This window comes from Dermacentor albipictus, chromosome 2 (assembly GCF_038994185.2).
Source record: "Dermacentor albipictus isolate Rhodes 1998 colony chromosome 2, USDA_Dalb.pri_finalv2, whole genome shotgun sequence".
NCBI classification, from domain to species: Eukaryota; Metazoa; Arthropoda; class Arachnida; order Ixodida; family Ixodidae; genus Dermacentor; species Dermacentor albipictus.
The window spans coordinates 165,341,793-165,366,903 of record NC_091822.1 but is presented as its reverse complement, the minus strand read 5'-3'; the positions used below and the strand labels follow the sequence as shown (position 1 = coordinate 165,366,903).

At 47.3% G+C, this 25,111-nt stretch overlaps 1 protein-coding gene across 2 annotated transcripts in view; it reads right to left on the bottom strand.

Moving 5' to 3' along the window:
- LOC139056264 (carbonic anhydrase-like) overlaps positions 1–25,111 on the bottom strand; it is a 123,036-nt gene that overhangs the window by 10,641 nt on the left and 87,284 nt on the right. For both annotated transcript variants that reach the window (XM_070534347.1, XM_070534348.1), the window contains exons 2-4: positions 8,928–8,966; positions 3,545–3,727; positions 511–662 (exon numbers count right to left, since the gene is read on the bottom strand). In XM_070534347.1, coding sequence (XP_070390448.1) covers positions 511–662; positions 3,545–3,727; positions 8,928–8,966 — 374 coding nt within the window. The remainder of the gene's footprint in view (positions 1–510; positions 663–3,544; positions 3,728–8,927; positions 8,967–25,111) is intronic.

Below are 25,111 nucleotides of genomic sequence, written 5' to 3'. Positions count from 1 at the left end.
CTGTACCTGAAATCCATCCACATCCTGACATCTGTTTTCATAGTGCACTTACGAAGCCCCGAACTTGACGTTTCATCTTTGTGTAGTTTCCCGATATTCAGCGACATTTTGCAGACAAGGGGGAAACAAAAAAGTCAGAACGCTAATGCAAAACTTGCTCCCAAACACTACGTAAATTTGACCTTTCTTGTTTATGTGCGGCAAAATTAATCAAAATCGATTCAAGGAACACCGAACACGACGATTTGTATACGTTCCCGTGTATTTCTACATACAGAGCTCCCACGTAAGGTTTCTTTCTTTCTTTCTTTCTTTCTTTCTTTCTTTCTTTCTTTCTTTCTTTCTTTCTTTCTTTCTTTCTTTCTTTCTTTCTCTTTCTTTCTTTCTTTCTTTCTTTCTTTCTTTCTTTCTTCTTCTTTCTTTCTTTCTTTCTTTCTTTCTTTCTTTCTTTCTTTCTTTTTCTGAATGTGCAAAGGAATTGAGTGGATGGCGCTTGGCGCAGACACCTACCTCAAGCGGGTACTGGAATCCGCGGATCGTGTGCTCCGACCCTCGGCTCGAGTTTGCGCCCCAGTGAAGATGGAACTGGGCAAACTGGAAGCGGCCGGGCAGGCGAGCGCCTTCGATGTACCGGTTCGAGTCCTCCGTCGCCGAGACTTGCACTGGCAGGTCACGTGATAAGGGACAGAGATTGGGGGGGGGGGTAGCAGTGGAGAACAAGAGAATCGTTATAAAAATTCAAGCCGATCGCCTAATACACTTACAGAAATCGCCCCCGTTCGCAACTGGCTTCAAACATATGGCTATCTCTTGGATGATGCGCTTTTCTCGGAGGAAAATATTTTGGAACCTTAGCCTAAGCAGTCTTGCACGCACAGGGCCATAAAAGTCCTATTGCGCGCCTTGAAGGCGACTGGAGTGCACGAACGCTTGCGACTGTTAGCGAACATTTCTCCGCGACTGTGTTCACACTAAAAGACGTGTTTTTTGCCGCAATTGAACACTCACAAAAGAAAGACACATAAAGACAACACGGGCGGCACTTCCAACTGATTTATTTTGGGCTGTGACCCAAGAATATATATATGCATACACGCATGCGCTGTCCGTTCACAGATCTACGCTACCCAGCGGTCAAACAATCTAGTTTCTGATTTATAGAGCACGATAGATGTATCACTAATGCAATTTGCTCCTTTCTTTTTTATATAGTAGGCTTCCATCAGCTAACGTGCTGTTTGAAATCTACTTCTGCCAAGAACCCTAATCTCAGAAAACCGTGGTTTCTGAGATTAGGATCAGTTAATAAATCAGTTGGAAGTGCCGCCCGTGTTGTCTTTATGTGTCTTTCTTTTGTGAGTATTCAATTGCGGCAAAAAACATGTCTTTTAGCAAGCACCAACTAGGCCAACAAGCAGTTTTGTTGTGTTCACACTGACAGCCTCTTCATATTGTTTCTTATCTGTTCTTTTTTTTTTCTTCCCCTTTTCCTCCTGTGTCGGGTAGCCAGCTGATCCAGTACTTGGTTAACCTGCTTGCCTTTCCCTCGTCCACCATCTCTCTTTTCCAGACCCGTTAAGCAAGTGCGAATGTTCAAAAAAAAAAAAGGGAAAAAAGAAGAAAAAAAGCCCTAGTCAACATGTTGAGGAATCGCTTTAAAAAAGGCGCCGCAGTAATTCAGTGACTATCACGTCAAGAAGCTTAGAAGCAGGTTGTGGGCTCGATTCCTGACTGCAGCGACCTACACAAGGGCGCAATTTAAAAAAAAAAAAGAATGCTGTAGCGTATCGAGATGTAGGTGCACTTTAAAGAAGTCCGGGGTCGGCATATTCAAGGAAACGTTCTTACTATAGAATTGTTAGTAAGAACAAATTCCAGACAGTCCTAGTACTACACTTTATTACCGCAGGCAGAAGGAAACCAGGAGTACTCAACTAGGGCCTCTCCTATGGCGGCAGTGGCGTAGCCAAAGATGATTGGGGCGAGGTTTGTCACGTGCTCGACCGGGAACGAGGAGGGGGGAGAGGGGTTGGGCGGGCCGCCGACCAACACGCTATGGGGGGGGGGGGAGGAAGAGAGGGGAGGGCAGGTTGCCAGTGTGCCACCGCCTAGCTATGCCACTGCATAGTGAGTGAGGAGCGTGCCTCAAGAGTGCAATCTAGAACATCAGCGATCCGAATTCAGGAACTGGAAAATTTTCCGCTCTTATTTTCTTTCCGTGTGGCGACGTCTTCAAATTCCGTTTACTAGACTCGTGGAGGTTCCCGCCCGAGAAATCTTCCACTACACGACGAACGCCTCAGAATTTAAAGTAGGACTGATCGGTCGGAGTGTAAGAGAACGTGCCAAAAAAAAAAAAAAACTACCGCAATTTAAAGTAGGACTCAACTTTAAGAAAACGTGCCAAAAACAACGACCGCATATGCATGCAAATTGTACACGATAACTGGAAGTGAATTGCCCACGACCGTTTATATGGGCGCGTCGACAAGTTAAAGGGATGGCTGAAAGTACAACCCTGGCCGAGAGCGAGGCCGCGGAACAGTTTTTGTAACGGTTTGTAAGCACACGACAAATTGTTACAAAAGCTGTTATACAAAATATGTTGCCTTTCTGATGATGGTTTGTTGCCTTCAATCGATTGTCTATTGAAACGCAACAGAGTATCACGAACAACGAGCGAACAAGGAAAGCCCCCTGACTGTGGAGCCAACGATTGGACAAGAGGACTTGCCGGGGCAAGACCCTTTGTCGAAACGTTGGCCATAGACCGAAAGCTTCCTTGTTCGCCGATTGATTGATTGATTGATTGATTGATTGATTGATTGATTGATTGATTGATTGATTGATTGATTGATTTTATCTCAGCATTACGCTACATTACAGCATGTACAATAATGCTGGGGGCACAGACTAAAAGCCAGAAGCTTGACGGGGTCTGTATCCGATAGTTGCATTTTCACAGGGGCAACAGGAAATGTTTGTATGCGATAAGCTTACAATGCCAAAACTATACGTTTGAAAAATAAAACTAAAGGTGTTGAAAATAACATTAAAACGGAAATACGACATCAAAATTTATGAAATCTTGGAGAAACTTTTCAGCACAATATCAAAACTTAACAGCAGAAGCATTACAGAATACAATGCTGGTTGTTTAAAAGAGTAGGCAATGTATATGCGATCATTTGTTGGCCATAGTACGGGTGCGTGGTGTAAACCAAAAAGTGATTTCGCGCGTGTCATAAGCATGTATTCTTTGAGTCAAATTAGCAAGTTCTTTCAAGCACAGATTGTGTGTTTTAATGCCTTGTTTGTAGCGTGTCATTAGTAAAGAATCGTACAAGTCGACAACAGGCATTGCGTTTAGGTTTTTACAGATGGGCCCTTTGTGTGCGTTATATGGGGCATCGGCAATCAAACGGACAGCCTTTTTCTGTAATCTAGAAAGCCTCAGATCACTTCGAGCTTCCCCATCTTCCTGTGACTTTCTCTTTTGGAACAAAATGTCACGGATGACTGTCGCTATAGGACACGCGCATACCTGTGTGTCCATTGTTGACGATGTACGGGTTGTACAGTTCCTGGTCGTAGCCGCTGAAGGTGATGTCCGTCAGTCCCGGGTCGTACTCGGCGTAGCGGTCGTCGAGGTCCACTGGCGACTGCAACTTGTCGCCGCACTGGTTCACGTTGGGGCTCGTGTCCACGTTCACCCAATTGTAGGGTGCTGCAACGAAAACGACAGACCCCCTAAAGACGTCGCACTGTACGGCGACCGCATTTTTGTTACGCGAGGGCCACTCTGCTGCGTGGATATGCCGGCACTACTGAAGGAAACCAAGGTGGGTATCACGTCTAACTGTTCTTACGCTTTAGCGAAAGCTTCGCGTCGGGATCTTGTCTTGTCTTGTGTCCCAGGCAGTGGCGCGTACCCACTATGGGGGATTGGCCAAGAAGCAGGTGGTTTTCCGTAAGGTTAGAAGTATAGAGAAACTAGATTTGAATAGTGGAGCGTGGAACGATAGAACTGTAATTTAGACTTGCAATGAAAATATTGGTAAGAATTTTGATAAAATAATTTAACGGAAAGAAATAAAGTAATAGAAACTTCCTGCGCATGGACTAACGAGTCGTCTTTCTCTTCATCCGCTGAACCAAATTTGACAAGGGTTAGGACTGAAAGGAAACAGCGAGAATATACGGAACGTTTAGAAAAGAGTCTTGATTTAGGCCTACAATTTTTTTTCCCTTTTCTGCCAGACTGCCAAAATTTTGGATTGCAGCGTTTTTGCGATCCATCCCTATCGGAATGCGGTTGGATACGGATATCGGAGGAAGCCATGAGTAGAAGCTTCCTCTTAAAGGTCTACACTCAAGAAAGACACGAAGAAAGTGGCAGATTATTCTTTCACGACTTTACTTGCGTTATTTCGTTTTTCCTTTCTTCCGGTAAAAAGGAAAAGAAAGAAAAAAGGTTATTAGAAAAGACTATCATATTCTTAATTCTTGCCTTTTTATCTGTCAGACTTATTATTCCTCGGATTTATTTATCGGACTTTCATTTCAGGTTTAACTATTATTCCTGCCCAGTTTCCTTTTAAAGGGCTTTTCACCAGGCCCCATCCTATTAGGGCTGGAGTTTATCTTTGATGACTATGATAACGGTTCATTAGGTGGCCTATTTTCCTACTGCCCAACATTTAATGAACAGCAACAGGGTCCACCGGAAATTCCGGTTACACAATTGACGTTATAAAACGTAGCGAAAGAGATTACCGCGATAACTTCTGAAAGTGGTTCATTATTAGAGGAGATAGAAAAAAAAGTCGCAGCTTCGCTCGAAAGGCAAAGCATCGATAGCGATAGCAAATTAATTATTAGATAGCTATACGAAGAAAGAATAGTAGTTTTATCAGCCGTAACTTGTAAACATTCAATTACTAAATTAACAAGCCTGGTGTCACGCGCGCACAGGCAAACGTGAACACATATCTTACTTTTCGACCACGTACACACGCTGTCAATTAGAACGCTGGCGTGAGGAAACGCGGCAGCAGCAGGGAGCGAATTGACTTTCATGCTGCCTCTAGCCTTAACGCGAACTAAGCAGCGAGAACACAGTGCACAAGAAGCTATTAGCCGTCGGCGCACCTAGACTGGACGCACCTAGAGTTATTCTGAAAATATTTTCAAGAGGCATCGCCTGTGACATAGAGCGGGATTCCATCTCGTCAGTGTGATTACTTGAAGAGGCGGGTATTGCTTGCCTGACTAGCTGTAAGGCTCAGGTGGCTGACTAGCACAATATTACAAACGAACTTCGTGTAATTTACTTATTGGTATTCGGTTTAGGGCATGTGTTGCAGCTGCTGAAGCCATGTTCAGGTGGCAGCAGTCCTGAGACCCAGCATCAGCATCGATACATCCGCCCACAAACCATGCCACAACATACATTGGCTTTCCAGATTTTCTCTTTCTCTGGTATTCTGTGTAAGAATTCATTTTATCATAGAAAATTAATTATTACTACTACTACTAGTACTACTACACTACTACTACTACTACTACTACTACTACTACTTCTGCTGCTGCTGCTGCTGCTACTACTACTACTACTACTACTACTACTACTACTACTACTACTACTACTACTACTACTACTACTACAACTAAAGAATATGTACGACCTTCGGGTCTTATCGTGTTCAAAACGATAGTTATCATGTATATTGCGTGTATATATTATTTGATTTCTTTAACCGTTACCGTTTGCAACTTTTCTGTCAAAAACACTATGTCACTGTGACACGTGCAAGCCGTTCGTGACTTGTAGGTATACGTATACATACTGATCACGCCGTGTTAATGAAAGGAAAGACACGCAACACAGATAATGATTACTTTTTTTTTGGGGGGGGGGGAGACAGGGTGAAATCTTTTCTTAGAGTGCAACTACTACTATACGGCTACTTTGTTCGCGATTTATTTCTATAATGTTTGCTGGTCGGCGAGTTGGTGATGCATTCTTCGTAGTAGTGTTACCGCACATACAAACATAGAAAAAAAGAACGGGAAGGACAGTGCTGTGGACAGTACTCCTGTGCACAGTATAGTGTAATGATACAGCACTTTTGTTCATCCCCTTCTGTTTTTTTCTTTTTGATACATTGGTATGCGCTGCAGCACTGCAACAAAGAACGCTATTTCAAGTTATATGCAATCAGTTTCGCCTTACTTAACGCATCGCTATGTAGGTATGTTAACGCGTTGCTATGTAGGTTACAATCTGAAGGTGCATCTGCCCTTTTTGCATGCTCGTATACAAACAGCCGCCTATTCTTTGCTCAAATAGTTGAGCAAAACGAGAACAAGGTGAGAGCCGGAGCCAACGTTTCCACAAGTGGACTTGTCTTTTTCAAGGCCTTGAAAAATGCAAATATCTTTGTCGAAACGTTGGCTCCGACTTTCACGTTGTTCTCGTTTTGCTGATCGTCTTGAATTTCCATCTCCCGCCTTGAAAAAAGGTTTGCAGACACTGAACAAGTCAAACGAAAGGAAAATGTAATTGAAAGTGAAAAGAAAGTGACTGCAAACTTTTTTTTTTTCACTTCAATGCCTGACCAGACGAATTTTCGTCGAAACCTTGACTACATCTCCCGCCTTCCCCGTGTTTTCTCTGGATTGCTCCCATGGTGTTCCTTACCTAATTTTACCGCTTCTTTCTTATTCATGCGTTTTTCTGAACCCTGCATAGACACAGACATCTTTCCCGCACGCATAATTTGACTAAATTAGTGACTGACTGAGTCACTCAGTACTAACGCAAATAAAGGCGGCGTCATGCGCAACATCGTCGTCGTCGTCATCATCATCATCATCATCATCATTATCATCATCATTATCATCATCAAAAACACTTATTGGTCTGCAGCATAGAGTTTCCTACAAAATAATTCGTGTAGGAAACTCTATGGTCTGCAGCAGCAGCAGCAGCGCCACAATGTACGCGAGCTGGCGCGAAACGACAAAAGCATAGCCTCAGAGATTATTACAGTGCGAGGCGGAACCCCGCGCTCATAGCGTTTTCTCACTATAAACTCGATGTGCGCGCTGCTCCAACCATCTCGGAGGCAAACCCGTAGCCTGTTTACCTTCGCTTGCCGAACGAGACGTACGCTCGGCTGCGGCGCGGCCGGTGCGGCTGCCAGCTTCGAGCGGCGCAGTCATTTGTTCGCGCAGAGACGTGGTCGCCGACACAGGGACTGTTTGCAGTGCGCGCCCAGCGTGCGCCCGCGGACCACCGTAATTTATTTGGTCAGCTTGGTCGCCGCGGTCTCGCGGATGTGCGTGCCCGCGCGCGCGCGTGTATGTGTGCGCACGCGTGGTCGCGTCGTGCAAAATCCACCGCTCTGTTCTACACTACTTTCTCCGTTGTTTGGCCGAAGCGAAACGCGCCAGAATGAATCGTCGTTGGGTGCGACACGACATCGCTCACTCGGGAGAGAGAGAGAGAGAGAGAGAGAGAGAGAGAGAGAGAGAGAGAGAGAGAGGGGTGGTGAGGGAGGGGGAACGCGACATTTGTCGAGGCCGCGCGCTGTGCGTTCTTTTGAATCAGCAGCGGAATCTATTTGGAGGTATACGGAGCGCGGCCTTACGCGTAGCTTCAAGTTGCCTCCCGTGCCGACAAAGCTAGGTTGTACGCTTATTGTTGAGTCACCGCGCGGTGAAGAATGAGGCGAGTACAAGACGTCGTGCCACGGTAAAGCGTTCGCTCCTCCTGCACCGAACGGACGCCCTGGTTAAGTCATTGGAGTGATTGAATCACGGAAAAAAAAAAAACATTCTCCGAAAGCACAATAAGCAAGAAAAAAAAAAAGGGGGACGAGGGGACAAACAAACACCTCCGATTAGTATTTTCCTTTCTTTAGTCTTGTTTCGTCGTACCCGGTATACCCTTTCGCATACAAGCGCCGAAGCACACAAGCAGTCGGATAACTTCTAAAATTCCTAGTCGCATTACTTTTTTTTTTTTGCGAAGCTTGCCTGCGGGCTTGCCTGACTTCTGGAGACTCCGCGGTCTAGATGGATGCCCAGATTTCTAAGCTGCTTCATTGATGTTGCGATCCAACAACTCGGGGCCCCTAGCAGCTCCAGTCTACTTCGGGCGTGGGATTCAGTAGTCGATAAGGAACTTCGCAAAGAAGGAGCGCAATCGAGCAACGCGAATAGTGGTGCGTGTTTAATACGCAATAGGAAATTGTGGCCATTGGTTTAGACGGGCTCTAAACCTATTGCCCAATGCGCCCAACTCTCGCCTTGGTATCAAGTCAGGATGACTTGCAGATTAGATAGATAGATAGATAGATAGATAGATAGATAGATAGATAGATAGATAGATAGATAGATAGATAGATAGATAGATAGATAGATAGATAGATAGATAGATAGATAGATAGATAGATAGATAGATAGATAGATAGATAGATAGATAGATAGATAGATAGATAGATAGATAGATAGATAGATAGATAGATAGATAGATAGATAGATAGATAGATAGATAGATAGATAGATAGATAGATAGATAGATAGATAGATTTTTCCTTATCTTTTAACTCCCGTTTCCCTTCTACAATGACGAGCAGCAGGTCATAGCTATGATTCAGGCCGGCCTCTAAGCTTTTCTACAATGTTAAATGTATCTCTCTCCGGAAATATTTGCGTGCAATGCTAGTCCACCTGTATGATGAAACATGCGATGTACACAGTGATTAAAAAAAATAACAGCCACTAGAGAGCATACCATACGTCAACGAACATGCATACACTCAGTAAAACAATACACGCAAATAAGTCTCATTAAGACGCGTAGCTGCAGCTGCGGTTTGCTCTGTCCGTGCGACCAGCGACAATGTTTCGGTACTCACCGAATTCACCTGTGTAGCTCCATTTCGCATTGCAGGAGCCTGTGAAAGAGAAAGAAAACGATACAGGTTAGTACACACGAGAGACCTGGCCAAACGCAGCGTCATTAACTAGTCTATCCCATCGCCTATACATGATTCACGATAGCAATAATTTCTACAGCGCAAGAACGACGGGAACAACGACAGCAAGACACAAGCTTTCCGCAATAAATACTCTTGTCATAGATGCCCACTCGCTCAAAGCAATGGCACGAGCGAATTTACAGCATCTCATTAACGGCTTCCCGAAAGTGTCTCCTCACACAGATTCCCAAAGCGTGCATTGGATCTGCGTGATTTTTATAGTTATGATTTGCCTTGCATATTAACACTACGGAGGGCTATAAATACGCGTTGACGAATTCCGTATAGTATTGGTCCCCACCACACTAGACCGCTGAAACAAAATATATTTTACAGCGAAGCGGTCTAGCGCTAGGATCTGGCGGATAGCATGCGCGCGTAGACCAACAATTTTTCATACGTGGGCCGATCCCGAAGGTAGTGCAATACTGGGCCGACCCGCGGCGGAGATGCAGTTCGCCATTAAGGGGTCCACATACACAGCTTCGGTGGTCATCCTTCTTCACAAAGTGGAAGGGCACGGAGTTTTTTTTTTTTTCTTTCGGCATGCCAAGTAGGCAATGTTTGTCTTGTTTCACGCTGCTTACAAACATTTCTTTCTCTCCTCTTCAAGCTAGTGGGCGTAGTGTGTCCCTTTCAGGAAACAATTACTAGCTTTATTCTTCTTCTACTACTACTACTACTACTACTACTACTACTACTACTACTACTACTACTACTACTACTACTACTACTACTACTAATAATAATAATAATAATAATAATAATAATAATAATAATAATAATAATAATAATAATAATAATAATAATAATAATTAAAGACTACGGAATTGAGAAAGGGTGACAAGGAATTCTCAGAATTCGTGGACAATGAGCCCACATATAAAATGCTGTCAAATTTCAGAATTTTATTAGGTCTATACAAGAGCAACAACACTTTTGAGTTCGCTTCACATTGAGGGATTTGCAGCCACCCGATAGTCCAATGCAGTGTTAAGGTAGATATATCGCAGCGTTTGGGTGCTGAATTCTTAAGCGATCGACAACCACAGAGGGAGGGGCGCATGGGGCACCCATTCGACGTAAATCGCGGCGTGGCTTCACCAGGCGTCAGCCAGTCCGTCTTGACCCCTGGGCAGGAATGTCCACCCCGCCTTCACCGACTAACCCCCAAGCGCGTGTACACTCCACAAAATATACGCACTTCGGACACAACATGAGCGCGGTATATCAACCTGCAAGCAGGAAACGGACTGGTCAGCGACGGAGGATGCCAGGCTAAAGACGATACAAGGAATACGCGCCGTATTATTGGCGAATACACTTTTCAGCCGCGGTCGCAAGTGTACGCAAGGTCTTGAAAATCCGCCAGGTGTTGTTTTAAGGCAAGCAAGGAATGTGAGAAAAAGAACTATGCAGATCTAACATGCATGCACAAGTGTACATTGCGTAGTGAAGCTTTAGTGAACCAGTCATTTATATAAATGCTATATACTGCTCGCGGTGATACGTTTACAATTGTGTTTATTTTCATCCTATATGGAACGTGCAACTTCATGCAATCTAAGACGGGGCCTTTTACGGCAAACAACTGAGGAATGTGAAAACAGAAAGAAGGAGAGGTGAGAGAGAGAGAAGGCGCGGGCACGAGACTGAAGGAAGAAGGATACATATATCTGTGGCCAGGACCATTTTCGCCAGGCTGTATCCACAAAGCGTTCCAAATGTTCCGCAGAACCGAAATGCACAACGGAAACCAGTCTTTCCGGCCGTGCAGATCGACAACAAAACCAGTCTTTCCGACCAGGATCGAGCAAGGGTGTTTCTCGCATTGCCGAAAGATAAGCAAACGTAAAGGAGTCATCAGAGACTCAAACCGCGAACAGAATTCAAGACGGTGCACAACGAAGCTTTCAGGAGCCCGCGGCCCCGGCAACGCTTTAAGGCCGGGTCAAAATAAGCTGTTGCCTTCCACATAAACATCGCCTGAGCTCCCAACGACTGCTCATCTATATACTTGGAAGGCACGCGCCGCCCTCGGCATCGGCGTGTTACGAACATACACAGAGATCAGCGGCCGATTGGAGCGTTTAAAGCCGCTGCCCATGCCGTGGGCCTGGAAATAGCACGGGCACCCCGACTGGCTTCAACGGAGTCTGCCAGCCGGCACTCATCTGGTGCGGCACTCCGAGGGCCTCGGAAAAACCGATCGTCCTCTTCAACTTCGGGACGAGCGAGGGTCGCGTTTGAGACTGACTTCGCTGTGCTACAGCGCAACGTAATGTGAAAGCAAGGGTGAATCGCTTAGCGAAGTTAAGAAGTCCCGGAAGGAGTACCAAATCCAATACAGCGGTAACATTGTTTACCGTGTAACCGTACGTATCGACGCTCCATACATGTGGAAGCCTTAGTGTAACCGCTGTGGAATACAGCCTATACTGCCCGTTTTCTTGCGAATATACAGAGTATACTTTGCGGTATTACGTATGTCGCACGTGCAGAAGTGTGACGGCGCTGGTTAGGTGCCGCTTGTCCCGGCATCTGCTATTAGCAGGTAAGAGATTGATATCACCGGAGTTGCTACATGCTATAGGTAACTGGACAATATAAAGATGGGCAAAAGTGCCAGACAGCTATGCATGCGCATAATGCCTGATTAGCACAAGCAGGCTAGGCGACTGTTTGTCGCCGCCCCGTTTCGAAGGGGCCGCCAATAGAAATAATAATAATCGTCGCCATTAAAACATCTCTGGGGATTTTGCCAGAACCACGATGTGATTACGAGGCACGCCGTAGTAGGGGGGGGGGGGGGTGAGGGAAAGGCTACGGACTAATTTTGACCACCTGGAGTCCTTTAACTTTAGCTTTGCTGTAAGTGCACAAGCAAGCGCTCTTACCCGAAGCTATCATCAGAGTGTGGTCTCTCTCTCTCTCTCTCTCTCCTCCCGGAACCTCGCTTTCAAAAGCGGAACGCCCATAGCCAATGAGCCAATGCGTAGGGTCCCAGGCGTAACAGTCGACGGCGTTCTGAGTGTCTGATTGTCTGATTGACCGATTAACAAACTTCGGCGTCGTATGTAGAGACAGAGAGAGAGAGAAAACATTAGACAATTATATCGCACTTTCACATGCACTAAGTTAGGTGTAGGATGTCTACAGTCGGGTACTCAAGTCTGTTGTCTTCAGGCAGTGAAGAGCGCTTGAATTGCTTTCTACGGCTTCGTATGTTGTTACGAACTTGCACCGCTGCACCACTATTACGACTTTGTGGTCCCGTAGCGCTCGTCACCCGTTTCGTGACAGAGCGTTGGTAGCGAAGACTCCGAGCCAGGCGTAGATGAGAATAACGAAAGGGATTTTATACATTATATACAGGTCATTGTACAGGACAAGATCGGATCGGCACTGGGGCCGAGAGCTCACACAAACGCGACTGTTCCCGCACGACGGCGTCCGGCGAAAACGCGTGACACATCTCACCCCAGTCGGGAGCGACACTCTCTCCCGGTGGGTCGGCGGATCCTGTTTTTCAGGTGGCGCGTCGCTGCTTTTATAATCCCCGAGGAACCATTGTCACTCAAACGGCCCAATACAAAGTCAGCACACGACGGTCGTCCGAGGGGTCCAACCAGCGACCGCGCTGGCCACCCGGTTCAAAGTTCGCGCGCGCGGTGACCTCCAGGCAAAGGGAGGTGCGGCGCCGGGCTGTCTGGCACACGCTGACACGTCCAAACATGCGGCTCGCCGAGGCTTCTCCCGCAGCAGGACACCGCTGCCTGACGGCTCAGCATCTTGACTTGTGAAGGGAGAATTAGGGCGCTCGCAGGATAGATTCTGCATCTTGCAGATTCGGAATCCGGGCTTGTGGTAATGGCACAACAATGTAAAGCAGCGCAGAGCTTGTGGAATTCCACCGCGGCTAAACGCTCCGCGCATCTGCTTTTGACCACGTTGGTTTTCGGCGTGCGCTGAAATATGTGTTCACCGTGCGATCTACATGTAGTTACCTCCCTACTGGGATGTGGTCCCTTCGGTGGATCGGGAATCGAACCTGCGACCTTGTGCTCGTGCGAGCAGAATACGTCGTAGCCACCAGCGTTTACGTTGGTAGCGATGTATAACTCGGGCACCGCGAAGGGCTAATAGCAACGTCAGCCGGAGGAGTATATGTAGCCTGAGTAGCACATGCTCGCGCCTCAGTTTGCCTCACGCCAAAGACGCGGGAAACGAAACGGGCAAACTTATAGCATTTGAATAACCACTCAACGAAAGCTTCGCTTCACATAGATTCCAAGATGTGCGTTGAATCTGCACATCTTCTCTTCCTCCTGTGAACGCCACTATGTTCTGATTAATACATACTATAAAGTCATTGATGTCCATTGCTTCATGTTTTCATCGTGTTCATTTCGCTCTAATCTAAACACAGCTCTCTACAGTGCGCTGATCTTGATGGGGGGGGGGGGAAAGCAAGAATGACGTGCTTATAGGTTCGTGCAATTACGGTAGGCAGCGCTTCCTAATTGTTCACGTGTCGCACTGATCCGTTTGCTTCATCAATTATAGCGACGCAACAGGTTGTTGTTAGCCATCGCCGGTGCCCATTATTCTTATGCACAGCAAGCCAAGACTATCATCTGTCTCGGTCCTTTCTTATAGCCGCCATCAATTACCCACCCAAGGAAAATCATACACGCTTTCCGACGAGGTCGTCCTTCACTGCCTATAGTCTCTAAAACCATCTCGGTTTCGGGCCCGGCCCGCCCCGCAGTTTCAGTTTTTGAAACAAAAGCCCCGCTCGAGTTATGCGTAGCCTACTTTTGCGTGCAGTTCCATCTCCGTCTTTCATCGGCACTAAATATTATCGAATCACAACCAAGATCTAGAGAATATAATTCCTTCAGAAGCTTGCCTATATTAGTAGCCAGTTACCTGTTAGACACGTTAGCCTCCACCCATACCCCCCTCAGCACCTACTACCACGTGGAAAAAAGAAAAATAAAAGAAAAACGCATTAGGCAGTTTCCTGCCATGCACTTTACCGCCCCCCCCCTCCCCCAACCAGCCTCCAAACCCGCTTACCAACTATAGAGAAGGGGAGGGGGGAGGAATGCAGGCCTCCACTTAACAATGCACTATTTTACGGCGAGAATATATACCGCCCTAAAGAGGAAGGGATAACTGATCCTCGGTGATCATTTGCAAAATGCCCAGATGCGTAGTTAGACGGATTAAGGAAAGTTTTTTTTTTTTTGCGACGCTTTCGCTCGTCGGTCTTCAAGGTTAGCCGGTAACCTCGTCTTCTGCGTATTTAGCAGATGCAAAAAAAAAAAAGACCACGTGTGCGCTCGTGCGTTGGCACCCAGTCACATGCATACGCGCACTTTACTTGTATTGGGAAGACGGCCGCGCAGATGCCTTTCTTTCTTTCTTTCTTTCTTTCTTTCTTTCTTTCTTTCTTTCTTAATCTAATGCGCGCGCGTTTACAGAAACCATAGGTGCGTATATCGTCCCGACGATATGTGTCAGGACTCGGGAAAGGGGTGGCGGACGTATCTACTATTGCTTCTTTTCTCGGTGTCGCCTGGTCTTCCATCGCCTCATAAAAGTAAAGGCCGGTCGCGTGCGCGTAAAATCCCGAACCGGAATCTCCGCAATACAGATATCGAGCGGAGACGGCGCCAATAGGTGAATGGCGTGCCCCGCATGCATAATCGATGCCAAGGGCAGTGGGGCGGCCCGGATAGCCCGCGCTGCCTTAGCCTTTTGATCAAAAACACACAAAAAAATTAAAAATATATAAAATAAAGAAAATATACAAAGAGGAAGAAGAGAGACACGAGAAGGAACCAAATTAGCGCTTCGTTCGTATTGTCATGCTTTTTTTTTTTTGTGAAAGTAGATGTATACTTCTAGAAGGCGGAGAAATTATAGGCAGGGATCACGACGCGGCTCAAAGCGTGGTATGCGTTATATTCCATCGCGGATGAACGTGCCCATAGGTCCCGACTACTGTTACTAGGCGCCCGCGGCGCTCACTGTGTGGGCGATACTCGACCCACATAATGTGGGTGAACGCTGGAATATCAAACTGCGGTGGCACTGTACCGCTGACAGCCGAGAACGATAGACAAACCGGAAGGCTGCTCGGGTGGTTGTTTCGTCGGCGTGTGACGGCGTCATCCAGCGTGGGAGATCGGCCGAGAAATGCGGCGTTATTTAGGACGGCTTGGGAATGTCAAGATGGGGTTTTCGAGAAGTCTCTCGGCACATGTGCACTAAATTATCGACTGGGAATTTCGAATTTGAGAGAGATTGGGGAAATGCAGTTAGCCACGGTAGGTTAGCCACGGTAGCGTCCGGTTGGCTAACCTCTATTTGGGAAAGGAGAGAGAGAGAGAGAGAGAGAGAGAGAGAGAGAGAGAGAGAGAGAGAGAGAGAGAGAGAGAGAGAGCGTGTACAGATACTCTCGCTCCACACGAGCCCCAGTAAGTGATCGGAACATTTTTACTGATATGTTCCACTTGGGTTGCGGAACTTAGAACGAGATTATCATGTTCCACTTACTGATTGAAAATTATGTTGGACAATATCAAGAGTAATATAAAATGCCACGAGCGTACAGTTGCACTGCTTTCATGTTCAAGAGCGGCAGCCTTCTTTCCGTCCACACAGGCGCCAAGCGCTTGGCGGCCTCACTGTAAATGCCGGCACGTAATGCGTAATTGGTACTTTACCCCGCACGAATTTAGTCAGATTCGGAAAGAGCTCCAGATGACCTTCTCAAGGCAGCTTTCGCTTTTCTTTCTTTTTTTTTTGCTGAAATAGCGATCGTTATCTGGCTGTCGTGTTCACACTGCGTCTAGCTCAATAGCGAGCAAGTGGCCGCAGCCCAAGCTCCCCGAGGAGATCAGCCGAACGCGCCTCTGCTTATAGGCAGTAAATGAGCCGGAAACGTAACCGACGACGCGAGATCGAGACGGGACCGGCTGATAAAGCGCTCATCGCCTCGCATATACACTGCGCTACGTTATCGCCGGTGAAGAACGTGATCGGCCCCTTTCGCCGTGTTCTTCCGCGATAGCAAATAGCTTTCGGTGTCCCGATGCCAGGGGCACAGCGTACAGGGGCAGTTCGCTTCGCGATTGCGTCCCGATACCGTGGCGCAGTGCGTTCGGGACGCCTTATGCGCGTTGTTGAACGCATTTAGAACTCTCTCTACGCACGCGGAGGGATCGGGAGGCCGGCGAAGCACAGGCGACGGCCGGTGTATCAGTCTAAAGCCGGATATTGTCCTCGGAGCGGGACTCGATTAGATTAGATTAGTGGAAGCACTTCTGCGATTCCAAAGATGCCGTCGAAAACTTTCGCGACGCGCAATTTTCCAGGAAGTGTGGCTTCGAGGAGAACAGAGGAGTGCACGCGAAGTTGGCCATCCTGCTAGCATGCAGTGTCAGAGAATAATCGGAATGCCATCTAACTTATGTTACGCCGTCTTTGTACTGCAGTATATCTGATGCCAGAAGGAGAGAAACACTTTCGTTGTTCAACGGCAAGGTCTGTGCAAGTTCTGAGGCAGCACCGCACAGCTGTTTTTTTTTTTACCTTCCTGAGTGCTTTTAGGCTACTCGCGAGCACGTTTATGTCTGCCAGTAGTAGGACGCTGCTTTCATAATCAGCAGCAGCGTCACATGAACAAAAACGTCAGCTATGACAATAGCGATGAAGACGACGACGATGACGTCATCATCATCATCATGCCTATTTTCGTATTAGATCTAACCGCAGGACAAAACCTTCTACTGGACATCCGCAGTTATATCAGGCCTGTGTAAACGAATTCCGGTTTGCGCCTGCAACTCTCTCAATAATGTCGAATGAATAGAGAACAGCTCATGAGAAACGTCACGATCGCATGCTGTCGGCTTTCTTATCGAATTCGTCTATTACACGTGCGTGCATGCGAGCTTGGTTCTTCGCATATATGAGCACGCAACAATTAGCCCAACTGCTCACATGTTTTAATATCTCTTACGAACCTTCGCCAGAGGGTATACACGGCCGCGTCGTAACAACTTATTGCCCCACTGTGTCCAGCTGTTAAGACTCGTTTCTTGCTCTCCTCATTTCGATCGCATTGGGTATGCATGTTCCGCACACGCACTCCCTTCACTAGCGACGCGTAGCGCATCTGCCGGCAACCGTCCGACAGAGCCCTTGTCGCGTCCACGGTGTCGCGCACTCTGTCATGCGACAGTTTCCTTCCCGGACATTATATACTTCAGCCCCCCCCCCCCCCCTCCCCCAAACACACACACACATCCCGACATCCTCCAACTTCTTTATATATACACATGTACACAAATGAACGAAAAAGAGAGGGAGAGAGAGAGAAACAATTGGTATCGTCAAACAAACAGGGCAAGGCTTGTCGTATAAACGCGCCTTATTTCAAGGGCGCCAGCTCTCAATCCTCTTACAGTGCCTCACGTCGAACTGCTCAATCGTCTTCACTGGAAACAAAAGGATGACGGCGCTCGGTGTTGGCTCAAAGGTATGCGACGCGCGAGGGCGTCGGGTTTCGTTTGTCCTTGCGCGTAGCCCGGAGCCGCTATATGTACCACGCTCCTGCGCTGTCGCGTATACCGCTAGAGTAATGAGCACTTAACAAAGTACAAGAAAGCGAATGAAACTCGGAAAGATCGCGACGAAAGTACATGAAAACAGATCCCTCGTTTGGGTGAGTGTCTTCTCGGGAGGCGTTTCGGTATATACAGCGAAAGATGGCCCACAACGAAATGCACGACTCAGTATCATTTCTCTGGTGACAGTAAACAAGGAAGAGAGAGCCCGGTCACGACAGGAAAACAAACAAATAAGTGGATAGAAGACCTGTACATTTAAGTACGACGAAAAGACAATATGGGTTTATAGAAAGGAATGGCAACACGCGTTATAATACTACATGCACACGTATTTAAGGATTGCCGTGTAAGACCAGCTGCTGAATATAAGCTGTATAGGAAGTAAACCTTAGATATGGTCACTGAATGAGACATACAAATTGAAAAGGGCTAACTACACCAATTCTGTCGCGCACTTTTTGGTTAATGCTGCTTGCGTTTGGTGTAGTCCGCTGGCATATAGACAGCATAGCGCGTGTTTTTATTCAGACCGCATAGAATTTTTGAAAATCGTCTTTGGCAGATGACATAATACTAGTCGCTGAGCTGGATTGCTAAAAGAGGCAGACATTACTTGCACGAGAAATTGAAATGCATAATCGAATAATCAACCAAAATTAACTAATTAATTTACTAATTATTTACACTACGGCACATATCGCGAGCTGGCGAGATCGCTAGGCGTATCCACTTGGACGAATTGTTTCAGGATGACAGAAGTTCTGATCACAGAAATAAAGATCGTCGTTCGCTGAGTCAGGCAGCTCTTAAGAATTTCAGGACGACAGCAGTCCTGACGACAGAAATAAAGACCATCGTTTGCTGAGTCAGGCAGCTATTCACAATTTCTGGATGGCATCAGTCCGAATGACAGAAAGAAAGACCATTGTTCGCTGAGTCAGGCAGCTCTTCACAGTTTCAGGATGACAGTAGTCTTGATGACAGAAAGAAAGATAATCGTTTTCTGAGTCAGGCAGCTCTTCAGAATTTCAAGACGACAGCATTTTCGATGACAGAAAGAAAGACCATCCGTTGCTGAGTCACGCAGCTCTTCACAATTTCAGGATGACAGCAGTCCTGATGACAGAAATAAAGATCATCGTTTGCTGAATCAGGCGGCTATTCACAATTTCAGGACGACAGCAGTCCTGACGACAGAAATAAAGACCATCGTTTGCTGAGTCAGGCAGCTATTCACAATTTCTGGATGGCATCAGTCCGAATGACAGAAAGAAAGACGATTGTTCGCTGAGTCAGGCAGCTCTTCACAGTTTCAGGATGACAGTAGTCTTGATGACAGAAAGAAAGATAATCGTTTTCTGAGTCAGGCAGCTCTTCAGAATTTCAAGACGACAGCATTTTCGATGACAGAAAGAAAGACCATCCGTTGCTGAGTCACGCAGCTCTTCACAATTTCAGGATGACAGCAGTCCTGATGACAGAAATAAAGATCATCGTTTGCTGAATCAGGCGGCTATTCACAATTTCAGGATGACAGCAGTCCTGACGACAGAAATAAAGATCATCGTTTGCTGAGTCAGGCAGCAAACGATGGTCGCGATTTTAGGATGACGCAATACTGATGACAGAAAGAAAGATAACCGTTTGCTGACTCAGGCAGCTCTTCACAATTTCAAGATGACAGCAGTCCTGATGACAGAAATAAAGATCACCGTTTGCTGAGTCAGGCAGCTCTTCAGAATTTCAGGACGACAGCATTTTCGATGACAGAAAGAAAGACCATCGTTCGCTGAGTCAGGCAGCTCTCCACAATTTCAGGATGACAGCAGTCCTGATGACAGAAATAAAGAACATCGTTTGCCGAGCCAGGCAGCTCTTCACAAAAAACCACAGGTTCAGGAGAACTTCTGCGATACGACGCGTCCCGAAGGTGGCATGACGACAGAGCACTCTCTACGAGCTATAGCGCGCATATACGTATACATATATGCTAGCCGTCTACGAGAACAGACACGCACGTGGTAGATGCGAACACGGCTCCCGTCGGCAAGCAGACGTCTGATCAAACGGTCATGGTTGCATGCCTACGGTGGCAACCTCGGCGTGGTACGGTTCCAAGGTGGACGACGTTCGATAGCTGTCATTACGAGCCACTTCCAGGTCGATTTGTTCGCTCGCCACTGACGTGAGCGGAGGACGCGCGCAGCGAAGTTAGAAGCGCAGTCTGCGTGTCCGACGGCCGAGAGGCGTGCCTAGATTAAACGTCACAAATAGATGTGCCGCCCCCCTAATGGTGAGCCTCGTGCGGTGCGGTGCGGATTCGGGAGGTCGCGATTCGCCGCGGCGTCTCAGTCGAAGACCGTGGCGGCCGGCGCAGCGGTGCAGTACAGTAAAGCGTGCAGCCATATAGGGACGAGGGCAAAAGGCGGGTCTGCTCGTACGCCAAGCGACCTTGGAGCTGACCGATGGCTGCACTGCATGCGAGCGGCTGTAGGAGAAACGGGGCAACGTTGTGTACATATCTATGTAGTTTAATGGTATCTAGAGAAATTAGGCTAGCCACAGGCCTGCATGCCACTAAAGGCATTCCAGACGGGAAGACGAGGGATGAAAGAAAAGGAAGTGAGTGAGGTAAAAAAAAACTGCAGCAGCTGTTTGAGCGCGCCTACTGTCGAAAAGTATCTGGTAAGATTTCTGACGCGTAGAATGAGCGCAACAAAAAGGGAACGCACACAGGAAGGGAAGAAGCGCTTTTCTCCTCGTTAGCAATGCAAGACCAACTATATAGCCCCAAAATTAATTCTTCACACATTTATTTGCAGGATTAGGTGGAGGGTTTCGAAGCCATGCGTTTCCTGCTACGCTATTTCACTTCCAGGTGTACTTTAAGCACTAAGAGTGATGAGAATGGCTCGGGAAAAAGAAATTCCAACGCATGCGCACTGTTAATACATTGCGTATATAGCCATTAAGTAACACGGGATTCGATCCAAAAATACGACTTAAGCGAGCAGAGGTTCATACGATCTTTTTTTTGCGATAGTCACCAGTGCCAATAATATAGAAACTGGCTACCACCAATTAACTTTCATTTGCTGCCTTAACGCGCATATTCGACTCGTGAAGCTGAAGCCCGTCGGTGTTCCAATCACGCACTAATCAGGAATCGCGAGATAGTTGGGACCTGTTTTGGAGGTGAACCCACAACGAAAATGCGGAGAAACGCAATGATCGCTGTCACACAAAACCTTCAGTAGGACATTTCTAGACACAGGCATACGCGGACGTAGCTAACACCAATACGTTCTGTTTCTAATTTTGGCGTATCACATCTTGAACCTGGTGCTATTGTAGGAATTTTTATACTATAAGGAAGCACGTCTTGTGAAACGGTTGACCTCTTTTTGTGCAATAGAAACATTTCGGAACCCTGCAAGGCAGTTCCCCGAAAGTGGGGCTAAACTCACTCGGGGAGGCCGCAAGTTCTGCCACTTATATTGACCCTTCTTGAGGCGATCCCGTGGGCGCGGCCATGTTTGATCACGTGGTGACGCGTCCATTGCTTGCCTCCACTGCCTCCGTTGCCTCCGCGTTTACAATGAGTGTGTATGACGTCGGTGCGGCTTAGCAATCCTCTGTTTCGGGAGATATCGTAGACGGTGACGAGGGTCGACTACACGAAGCTTTGGCCACAGCTTCAGAGAACATGCCAAAGCGCTTTGGAAGCTGAATAAGCTATGTCCAAACGGCCCGAGCAGCGTATATGGTGCTTGTTTTAAAAGCGATGGCTCATATATTCCAAGCTATCCACGCCTTCCTCTCATGACATGAATTAGGATTATTGTGTTTTGCTCTTTGTTCTTTATTTCGCAAATATTTTGAAGCAGCAGCTTGTCACATTTCAGGCTCAGTAAATTTCCTTGGTGCGGTCACTATCCGATTATTTCTGCCTAATCGCGGAGCGCATTCTGTTCCGGCGCAGGCGAAGTAGCGCGCATGCGCAGTGGGTCGCCGCCGTGATGCATGTCTCGTGCGGCGCTCCCCTTTCGTCCTCGCGCTTTCGCCGTACTCTTCTCATACACTTTCCGCCCCATGGTTCCACTAAAGTCCCTTAAACTTCGTAAAGTACTGCTATGCTTTGAAGAATGCCGCCTCCTCCTCGCGCGCTCTGGCGTAGGCCGACGCCGCGTCGCTATTGGCCTAATAGCATCACGTGGGCTCTCGCGCCGTGCATCAGCGCCATTTTTGCTCAAGAAGCGTCTACGGAGTGGCGAGAAGCGCATGTTGGCGCCGTTGCTACGCTCGAGCAGTGTAGGCGGCGCCACGGTCGAGGAGGGAGCGTGAAAGAGAGGAGAAACGAGGTGGAGTGGAGGCGGAGGAGGAGAGTGTCGCTACTTTACGAAGTTTAAGGGGCTTTAGAAGAATGGAAAGAAGAATGATAGGTGTAACGTTGAGGGATAAGAAAAGAGCAGATTGGGTGAGGGAACAAACGCGAGTTAATGACATCTTAGTCGAAATCAAGAAAAAGAAATGGGCATGGGCAGGACATGTAATGAGGAGGGAAGATAACCGATGGTCATTAAGGGTTACGGACTGGATCCCAAGGGAAGGGAAGCGTAGCAGGGGGCGGCAGAGAGTTAGGGGGGGGGGATGAGATTAAGAAGTTTGCAGGGACGGCATGGCCACAATTAGTACATGACCGGGGTAGTTGGTGAAGTATGGGAGAGGCCTTTGCCCTGCAGTGGGCGTAACCAGGCTCATGATGATGATGATGAAGGGGTTTTAGGTTCCACTGCACCCGCCTCCTCCGCTTTCCTCCTCGCGCTCTCTTCGCTATCGCTGTCTTTCATCGCCCGCCGCTCTCTGCGTTCGCTCGGTTACGAGGGACGCCGACGCCGACGCTCAACGCAGGAGCGGGCGCCTATGACCTGCGCTCTGAAAAAACTACGAAAAAAGAAACACATTCACAGTGAAGTCGAACGTGAAGCGCCATCAGATACCTCGTCGACGCTTGAGTTGATATAGGTCTACAGAGACTAACAGCGGCGGTATGTGTACCCATTAGTATAACGTTGCGATCGCGATCTGTCACGTCCCTCCGGAACAAACGTTGTCTGCGCTGCGAACAGGCTTTTGAAACATAGAGAGTGCGTACTCCGATCAAAAATATATATCTGTAGTCAAGTTAGAGCACCGCACACACGGATACCGCTCCGACAGCGGTAACAAAACGCCAAGAACCAGCGAGCGAACAGCGCGACCAGCCGCTGCTGCAGCGGCCACATTGCTCGCCACATAATGACGATATTAGTTTTGATATTGAAAGCACCATGTCGCGATCGTATATAATTTAGGTCACGACGCCACCGCTGAAATGATGATGTGACAGAGAGCCACACAGAGTCTGATATGCAATCATAGGTGTAATCAAGGCCTAAAATACGAAGAGAATTGCTCTTTTGAAGACGGAAAAGGGGACTTGGGCGTTTCTGTGGTGAACCAATGAACAAATAACGACATTTTGAAAACTTTAGCGCAGCACCTGAAATATTTCCGTGCTCAGTAAATATTCGAAGGCTACGGGTTAAGCTATCTTCATTCCTGAGATATAATGTGATGTCATCGGCGAAGGCTGTCACCTTCACAACAGCGCTACCAGGTAGTGGGAGACCGCATACGTAAGGGTCTCTCACTACTAAGCGCAGAAATGGCTCAAGGTTGAGCACAAAGAGTACTGCGGATATATCCGCAGTACTCTTTGTGCTCAACCTTGAGCCTTGAGAAACGACAGTAGCTCAGAGTAGAGCCTCCCCATAAGTGGAAATAGAGCGCGGTGACGACGTCCCATGGCAACTGCCTCGCACCAGTTACGCCATAGACAGAAGGCCCCCGCAGCAATTAAAAGTCGCGCGAAGCGGCCACGTGAGCAGCGACCAGATGTAATAAAGCGGTTAACTCTAAGGCCACGAAATCCAGTATGCACGGCCCTCCAAAATATCCTGGCAACGACGCATTGCAGCAGTACATGTTTATTGGATTCTTGAAGGGGGCAATTGGGACAATGCGAAGATGGAACAACGCCCCACCGCTCAAGCCTGTCCCGAGTTGGAAGCACTTGCCACCCTAGACGCCACATGAAGTCGCGTAGGTGGCCAGGCAAAAATGACTCCGTTATCGCATCCCACGACACATTATTGGAACGTGCGAGGCGCGCTGGGGGAACTGGGGGAAGCTAGGAAGCAGTAAGGCTGACATAGTATCTACTACACGGTTTTGGAGAACGTCTACATCAGGACACACCTGTTGTATGTCGCGATAAAATGCCACGGTCGTACAGTAAAATGTAGGTGCGTTTAACACTTGTGGGCCGCGATTTAAGTGTAGGCCTGGTAACATGTAGCGAATTTTCGTGCCAAGGAAATAGCAAGCGTGTTCACGCGCTGGCAGTGATCATTAAGCCGTTCTGTCCACAGCTGTTTTGAGGCCAAGTAGTGATAGGGCAATACTGGTTGGAAGCCATAACAAAGAACCCTCTCACCTGCTTTAAGTAACGTTCTTTATTAAGATCAAAGTTTTCTTCAGCGCTTATGACAATTGTTAAGCTTAAGTAGCATTCCTCACAAGTTTAATAATAAGCATTTTTCTTCTTACTAAATCATGACTTCGTTCTTGTTGGAGACAGTATGTGTAACATAGAAGCATACTATTGCGAACAGCGTTTTGTTTCTGTTACCATTTTCATCCGCGATGTGGCAGCAGTGCGTTCATGACCCCAGAGAACTTCCGGTCAGCCAGTTTCGAGAGTCTAGCTAGCCAATAAAAAAGAAGTATTTTACCGCATAGTATACTGTAGGCACATATTCTTGATGTTTTCAGATATAAAGGACGTGCGTCGTATGTCGAGCTTATGTATAAGGGCTTTTTTTTTGTTGTACTTTATCATATAACTAACTTGTAAAACACTCCGAATCTGTAGCAAAGCTAGTGCCAGCTGAAGGGTCCTGTAAGTTTATAGTGTATTGTAACTTACGTTGCTTCTGAGAGCTTATTAAAAAGTCTGGCAAGAGCTCCTTTTCTTACTTTTTCTATTCGTTTTTCGCGCGTATTACAAGAGGGTCTTCACTCTTGCAATCTTTGTGACGCTCTAATAACAGCAAGATGATAATGCCATAGAGTAAGGAATACAACAAGAGCGGACACTCCCATGGAGCCCAGCGGCCCAATTGACTGCAGCGCACCAAGCCGTCGGCGTTAATACCTCAACCAGACTTCCGGTTTTCTGTGCGCGCGTTTTGAATACTAGCTGGTACGCGTCACGCCGCGGCTCCGCTGCTCTTTTTTTTTTATGCGAAGCATATTAACGTAGGTTTCGGGCCTTCGCGCTACGCCCGGCGGTGGCCACCATGACGGCGGGGT